The 8,738-nt window shown below is 39.5% G+C and overlaps 1 protein-coding gene across 1 annotated transcript in view; it reads right to left on the bottom strand.

Annotated features, from left to right (window-relative positions):
- Window positions 1–8,738, bottom strand: part of GNA12 (G protein subunit alpha 12) — a 39,490-nt gene continuing 30,752 nt past the window's right edge. Inside the window, exons 3-4 of the mRNA XM_030459568.1 lie at window positions 8,232–8,282; window positions 1–7,258 (exon numbers count right to left, since the gene is read on the bottom strand). Of these exons, the coding sequence (XP_030315428.1) occupies window positions 6,689–7,258; window positions 8,232–8,282 (621 nt within the window). The 3' untranslated portion in view covers window positions 1–6,688. The remainder of the gene's footprint in view (window positions 7,259–8,231; window positions 8,283–8,738) is intronic.

Raw genomic sequence — 8,738 nt, 5'->3', positions numbered from 1 at the left:
AACAGTATAACAAGTCAACTTTTAATAGATTTATAAAATTCATATATACAAAACAGTAAACTAAGTCACCAAAGCTATAAAATACACTTTTTACACATCACAATATAATTTTATCTAGTACACAGTTTTCATAAATTGAAACTAATACAGCAAGTAGCTGCTTCTATCATGGATGCTGTTTTGGTGCTAGAAAGACACTTATGTGAGCAGTCTGGAACTGTGCTTTTACTTTATGCATTTTTCACCTTCTTTTAGTCTGTCACTGTTTTTAAAGTACTTTCCTGTGAATTGTTAGAAAATTAAGGCTAAACCCAGGCCTTTCTTGCCCAATGCAGTGAACTGCTTTAAAAAAAGAATGATATTGCATAGTATGAGTGTTACAATGCATAGGCACCAGAGAGCAAGTAAATTGCAGAATAAAAGGAAACATTAATTGGCTTCCTAGCTACATGATTGTGTCATGAGATAACTTGGTTTTTGTCAGTTTGCTTTAATACATAATGATTCCATAAACAAGACAACTCATCACAAGAGCAATAAATAACCAGCCATTTTGTTAAGTGGAGTCTCCAGAAATACTGTATCATCAATGTATCATCAACCCAAGCTCGTTACACATGCCAGATTCCATAGCCTGTTCACTAGAAAAAACCCTCATTATCCTAAAGATAATTAATGGCTTCAATGCAAATGGGAGTTTGAACATCTTCCCAAACCTAAATCCCCCCAGCATGCTTTCCATGCCTCCTGAACTACCAAAGATCATTTCTTTTCCACATTCCCCTTCTCCCTGTTCTCCTCTCAGTTTTTGTGCCCAACCACCTGCACACAAGCTCAGCACAAGAGATTTAGAAGTAGTATCAGCAGAGAAGCAGTGATAGTCAAAATCTGTTTCTTCCCTTCCAAGATGCTTTCTCAGGTCTTACCAAAAATAAAAATTTACTCTCCATCAGTTGTAGTTTTTATTGAAATAATGGAAATAGTCTCTTCCCTAGCCATTCCCCTGAAATACTTCTCATGCTCTGCTACCTTGAAGAAAGGTTAAGTGGCTGTTAGAAAGGAGCAAGATCCACTGTCTGGCCAGAGAGCTGGGTATCATGTTTTAATAGGAGTTGAGTTTTAACACCCAGTTATAAAAAGATGAAGAGAGATTTACAATGGAAGGGTGGGCAGCTACAGCAGGGCCAACCTTGCCAGCCTGCTGCTGTTAATTCACAGCCAATAGCTCTTTGGAGTCACTCAAAGCTTTTGGGGTCAATGCAGATGGCATTGCACTTCAACAGTCTCCAAGCACCATCAGCCTTTGGGATCTGTGTAGAAAACAGCTCCCCTCTCTTGCTCCCTTCCAACATACCTTGGTTCTTTCACCAGAACATCCACCTTGGAAGTCAGTGCTGCTTTGTTGTTTTGGTTTGGTTTTTTTTTTCCCCTCTCTGGCTGTAAATATTTTCACAGAAGCTATGACTCTTGGACACAGGCCAAGAGCCAGATTGTGATACAGTTCATCAAGTCAGGCACAAAACCACTAGCACTGACAATCTAGAACCTCCATACTCCCCACCCAACAAGAAAACAAGCATATCAACACACAGACAAGCTTCAACACTGCTTTCCAAATGCCATTAGAAAGATAAAACCTTTGAGAATCAAGCCAAACTTCCAGCCACCAAGATGAGCAAAGGGAGCATCACCTGGTTAGTGGAGCAGCAGTTTCAGCTCCAAATATTCTGGCTTTACTCATATCCATCTATGTAAAAAAACCTAGAGAAGTGTTAAAACAAAGAAGTGCCCACTTCACAGCACAAAGCAGAGATCACCCCAGCTAATTACAAAACAGGCAATATTAAAAAGCACTAGGGCTTGTATTGTCTTGCCAGTTCCTTCTTCACTAGGCTAAGCCAGTCCTCATCTATAAGTGCATGGAGTCAATATTCACTCAGCCCAAGTCTGGCCCAGACCATGCCAGTCAGTCTTCCTGTCCCTTCACAGATACTCCCCAGAAATCTGTTAAAAACCCATTCACAGAAGTAGGCACAGATGTTTGATGGTTGCTACTGAAACACCTGACCCACCACTCCCTGTGCTGGAGAATTAATGAAGAATGTACTGAGGTAAAGAGTTGGCAGTGCTATATTAAAACCCCTGACTACCCCATGTGATTTAACACTAGAAAAATTATATAGAAAAGAGGCTACTACTAAACTTAGAGTTATCAATATAGTTATCATGAGAGATCAGTGTTTGGCTCACATGACAAGCTGCACTGTATGAGTCTCAAGCTGGCATGCATCAAATTGTCAGCCCAGAAAGCACTCCTGAAAATCTGCTGACAAATAAAACTAAGGCAGGTATCAAAACTCACTGCTTGAAAATCAGAGGGCCTTTTACAGAAATCCTGCAGTTCCATGCAGCAGAATGTTTTGTTTCCAGGAGAACTAAAGAAGAACATACAGAGAAAAGACTCCAAAACATGAAGTTAAGATTCAGAAAGGCAGCAAAGGGCTTGTTTTCTAAAATGATACTGTTTGGAAGGTAGTTGTCTGACACATAAGAAAGCTGGTTCCATGTCTGTTCTTTTAATGCCTTTAATTCTTTGCAGATACAGTAACCAGGCCTGGTGAATACTTGGAGGGGGATAAGCACATAACCTACAGACAGGATGAGACACACTTTTCAAATGCACGATTTCGCATGCCAAAAATTCTTTTAGCTATTCTGATGGAATTAAATTTTGGTCTGCAGTGCCATACACAGATGAGCTCTTCCTATTCCATTTCACTCATTTCTCCTCTCTGCTTGCTTGGCTGAGGTTCAGGATTTAGTTGGCTCAGAAAGCCTACAAACAGTCATTTTCAGGAGCTTCTTCATGCCTGTAACATGCCTAACTCTAGGTTTTGCACAGCAGTATTTAAAAAAAAATGTATATACTATCAAGTTAATAACTCAAATAACCTATGCTGTCATATGAAATAAAGAAAGATCAATCCTTGGTGTCAAACTGGAAGGATCTTTGAGTTATAGTGTAAAGCTGAGTGGCCAGTAATTTCCATTCCATAACTGGTATTTATTTCCTTTCTACATTAAGAACTATTTAATTCCTTCAAAGTGACAACTGCTTATTAAAAATGTCACAGAAAACTCTTTTTCCTTTTTGATTCCAATTCACCATGTCACTTTGTAATGCCACCCAAACATTACTCAGAGAATGACAGCACTGCAGTCTGAAGGAATGGTACTGACTGACACCCTGTATTAGCTTAAAGCCTATTTTGAGGCCAAATTAGTAGTGTTTGATAAATGACTCCCTAACAAACTAGCTAACTGTTAGTTTCTCTCCTTTAACTGCAAGATTACACACATCTCCTGCAAGCACAAGCTGCAAGCACTTCCTTTCTTTGTCCTTCTGAGACAACCTGCTTGCAACATCCCCTCACTGGTCACTGACCTGTGGGTGTCAGAGAAGGGACAGCAAAAGGCTGCTCACTCTTTTTTATTTTTAAAAAGTTGTTGTTCAAGGTCTCCATCTGATTATCATCCTGCCTGTGACCCATTTCCTGACTGGCCAAATGAACAATAAGCCTATAAAGTTAACAAAAAAAGATGTTCTCTCCAGCTGTGTTTACCTGCAAAGTTCTCCAGGATGTCACTTAAAATAAAATTTTCTATTTGTTGCTTGAGAAAGGACTAAGCAACCAACCAAGCCTGTCCTGAGATGTTCATGTGATCCAACCTACCTAAATTCTGCTTTCATGTCTAACTGATTTACCATAACATGACTTTCTGGCTTTATTATACTACAACTTACCTTGAAAAAAACCCTCCAAACACAAAAGCCCTCAGCCATGGCAAGAAAGTGGAGCATATTTCTCAGAGAAAGCTGCCACTTAAAAAAAAAAAAAAAAAAAAGAAGTCCTTTTAACTCCCAGGCCAGATTCTGTGTGAGTTTGAGAAGTGCTTGACTTTTACAAGCAGAGTTTCCTGATCTTGGGTACCCTGGTGTGAACCATCACTATTCAAAGTTCAACAGAACACAGCATACAGAGCCAAGCTACTGATTTTTATCTGCAGTCCATAGCATCACACTAAGGTCCATTTTATCAATAAAACAAAAGGCAATAATGGGCCTGAGGTGATAAGACTGGTTCCCTAAAACTCTGAGTTAGTGTGCAAAACTACCACATCAGACAAAAAAAAAACAAAACAAAAAACCTTGAGAGCTCAATAAGAGATATTTCACACTCTTCCAGGTGCAGATTAAGTTACTTTAAATAAGTTCTACTATTAGCTCTGTTCAGAATTTTAAATTGGTAAGGTGACCAAGGATACAAAATCATGGATGGTCATGAACAGAAAAATGCAACAGGAAATTCCATGCTGTGCCTCCCAGGTAAAACTACAGTAGACTTAGACATAAATCTGAGGTAATTCTTGAGAAAAAATACAGCTGAAAGGGAATGCTTAACTCGTTTGAGAAAACAAGCATGATAGTAACCCACCAAGAAAATTTAGTGAAAGAATAAAGCTCACTGCAAACTAGGAAATAAAGTCAAGTCAACCTAGAAGTCAGGTCAGCCCAAAACAGCCTCCTCTTTCCCAGTGTCTTGTGTGAAGTGGAAACCACTACCAAGAACTCCAAGAAGATCTGAAAGCTTTGAAAACAGTGTTAGTCTTCAGCCAAACAAATGGGTTAGCTTAGAGAAACAAATCTTATGTGATGAGTAAGCTTGTTTGCATCCCTCTGTGTTGAAACATTTACCTTTCAAATGTAATATAATCTTAAGAGTTTCCCCCCATCTGAATATTAGAGCCACATACCATTTTTCCCCTTCAAGGTTAAAAATGAATAAATATTTAAAAGACAGAGTTGGTCCTGGCAAAACTAAGACTTGTTACAAGGAAGGTAATTCCTGTTTAATTTGCTCACATTTAAGTTAGATTTTCCCATCTGCAACTTTTCAGCTGCTTCTTACCTCAATAAGCAAGTTACATAGCACTGAAATAACCACATCTTTTCCACTCTGAAGCCTGCACAAAGAAAGCCATGAGACTCCTACATTAGGAAATGACAAAGAAATACTGATATGAACATCTGCAAGCTTCAGAGAGGAAGAAAGATTCCAGATTTTATCCAAATTAACATGAAAGGACAACGGAACAGGACTTTTTTGACCACATTTCCCATGGGATTACCAGCTGAAGTAAAATGTTGCTTGTTTTGACATGCCATTACAGGCTCAAAGGGGAGAAGAACTCCAGGGAATCTGCTGACTTTTTACGGGTACAAACAGCCCTTCAGGTTTTTATTCTCAGATAAAAACTATGACAAAAATTGCACAGTAAGCTATGTTTGAAAGTTACCTAAAGGATAGCACTACAACCTTGATATAAAAGGCAGATCTTCAGTTTGCCCGTGTACCCCACTGTAGTAGAAAAGATCTGATATGTTTGCACACAAACAAAAGGCACCTGATAGTTACACAGACTGAGAGAACTGGGAAATTAACAGTTTGTAGCAACACTTCTCATAGCCTCTTGCAATTGCACACACAAACCATTGCCCAAAATGGGCAACTTCAAGCCTGACTGTACTCAGAATTAATGTGCATTACTACAGGCTAAAGATCCCATTAAGACACAGATTAAAGGCTAAGTGACAGCCAGGTTTTGCTGTCCAAATACATCAGTGCAGCTGTAAAACTGGGATCTCTAGGGTGTTCACTCTTCCTCCAAAGTCAGCTCTTGGGAACTAATCAAGCAGCTGCTGTACTACCAAAACCTCTGCTTAAGAGTTTGATCAGCTTTCAAACTTCTGGATACAGATAAAGCCCTGTCACATGAGATACTGAACCTTCCCAAACAGTGCCTGCTGGGGGGGTGAGGGGGGGGTGAGAACAGTGCTGCATTTCCATGAATTACATCTCAATCAAGCACCCACTGTGCAGATACATGGTTGGGTGCTTCACCAAGGAAATCAGTTTTACCATGATCTAATACCCTTCACACATAGTGCAAAATTACCCCTTCTCTTTATCAGTGAGGCATTAACTTCCCACCCAATCTACTCCAACATGGGCTTTCCTCTTAGTTTTGGACTTTTGCCTCAGAATCATGCAAAGCCTTCAGACAAGAGCTGTGCATCCACAATGACAATTGCTTTGGCAAAGCTGAACATGCACACAAGATGGTTACATTCCTAGGGGTTAAAAATGGAACTTCCATTGATGTTCTCCAATACAGCTGCCAATCTCATTATGTTTAGGTTAGTTTGATCCAATCAGCACCTCCAAACTACAAAGGAAAAAAAAAAAAGGCAGTTTGTATGATTAGTGTCTCTGAAAAATTAGCATATTCATTTAAAACAATGTGTCTTCCATAGACAGTTTGTCAGAGATTCCTTTTCTCTAAGAAGGCAGAAGGTGGTTGTGTTACTCAGCATTCCAAACTAGGTACAGAACCTACAATGGCCAGGTTTCAGTAGTGTTTCTAGTCCAAATGATTCAGTAGCTCACATCAACATTTGACTCCTTCAGCCTATAGCTCCTCTGTTGGGACTGGCTTGTTTTTACAGCATTCCTGAGCCAAGTAATTAGCACGGGTCCTACACCACATGCGAGGGCCATAAAGACAGGTGGAAAAACTTTGATCTAACCCTCTGGGAAATTTTACACAGAACACTGGCTGCTCTCCTTCACTGCAACATAATGTCCTTCAGATTCTCTTGAAGGATGGTGTCCTTCACAGCATGAAAGACAAAACGGATGTTTTCAGTGTCTATGGCAGTGGTGAAGTGGTGGAAGAGCGGCTTGCTGCGGTTCCTCCTCTTCCTGTCAAAGCACTGCACCAGGTAACGTTGCACATCTTCTAGCCTGTGAGGGTCACCTTTGAAGTCCGAGAAATACTTCTTAATGCTGACAGTCTTTACCTTCTCTACGAGCAGATCCATCTTGTTGAGGAATAGGATGATGGAAACATTGAAGAACAGCTTGTTGTTGACTATTGTCTCAAAGATGTTCATGGACTCCACGAGTCTGTTTGTGCGCCGGTCCTCCATGAGGACCTGATCGTACTCGCTGGAGGAGACCATGAACAAAATGGAAGTTATCCCATCAAAACACTGGAACCACTTCTGACGCTGAGATCTCTGTCCACCCACATCCACCATCTTGAAAGGTATTTTTTTAATGATGAAGTCGTGCTCTACTATCCCCTTGGTGGCTTTTCTAGCCAGCAAAATATCTTGCTTGCTAGGGAAATAATTCTGTAAAAGAAAGGAGAAAAGTGTCAAAAATAAGTCATTCAAAAAGGCTGTCTCATGCCAGAAGATTGAAGTGATGGGGAAAAAAAAAAATCAACAAGACACCTGGTTTTTTTTAACTGGCAAGTGACAAATGAATATTCAAATTTAATATAATGGACCGTTGATCATTTTCAACACAAATAAGCAGCTATAGAAGATCCTGAGACTTATGAGAACAAAAATACAGGATTCATGCATTTATTCTCATTCTTATTCTTCAAGCCTCACTTTCAGGCTGAATTTTTTTCCATTATGAAATTCTGAGCTACAGTGTTATTGCCATTTAGGCAGTGTTCAGTAAAGAAGTCACCACTGAAAGGAATTTTTTATAAAAATCTTTTGTAGTTCATTACTCTTGTAAAGGAGATTTTGAGAGCTGTAGTGAAAATACTTCTTCCAGGTTCATACTCCATGACCAGTGAGTAGAGGAGCACATTGCACTGCAGTTTGCAGTCCAGCCCATCACTGCAGAGAGATTTGTTCTTCAAAAGCTTATCACTGTAACTATACGGGAAAATCACCTCCCTTTTTTCTCTAAGTCTCCTGACAGATACTTTCATTACAGACTTTGAATACTATGAGTCCTACTAATTTTTTTTTCATTTTTTTATTTGGTCAGGTTGCATTCTGCTACCTTCAGTGGCACCAGCTCTCAAATCATCATGAAAAGTGAATGAGATCCAGAGACTGTGCAGAAGGACTGAAACAAGAAAATACATGCAGCAATATGACTTCTATAAACAGTATTTGTGTTTGTCAGAAAGATTAAGCAAGTACTAAGCTTCAGTTTCGTAAGGCTGGAGTTTATTTATAAAGAGCACTGAAGCTTTAATGCATTATTAAAAAGAAAGCAAAACCAAACCAAAAAGCACACCTAAGCTTCCACTATTGCTCTGAGCTCTTTTGGTTTGGAAAGAGAAAATATTTGTCTTACCAGCTGGCCGATCCTATCCAGGTTATCCAGGAAGTATTTCACTGATTCACCCTGTGGAAAAAAAGAGGAGAACTAAGCTTGTTTCTAGGATAGCAAGTTCAGCCAAGGTATGGCCTTTTCACTGCCTCACATACACAGAGCTCTGAGCATTATCACAAGTGGAAGCTTGGCCAACATCCTGATATGCTTCAGGAACTGACACCACAGAAATACTACTTGGCTCCATTCACACCAACTGCTGCTGATGAAGTGGAGCTGCCATAGGATACCACAAAAGTGTGTGTTAAGGTAATATTCCTTCTAAAAAGATTTCTGTATTAAATCTAGAAAAATCAAAGTTGAGCAGATATCTGAACAAGCATTGAAATCTAGCAAATAAGTCTCTACAATGAAAAAGAAGTGTTGTTAAAGTCAGTCCTTTGAGTCAAAGAATTCAGTTTTTTGGCCCTTTTATGATAAATGATGTTACACTGTGTGGCAGCAAAATCAGAACATGTTTACAGGAAA

Source organism: Calypte anna, chromosome 14 (assembly GCF_003957555.1).
Source record: "Calypte anna isolate BGI_N300 chromosome 14, bCalAnn1_v1.p, whole genome shotgun sequence".
NCBI lineage: Eukaryota > Metazoa > Chordata > Aves > Apodiformes > Trochilidae > Calypte > Calypte anna.
This window is presented reverse-complemented; position numbering and strand designations above follow the sequence as displayed.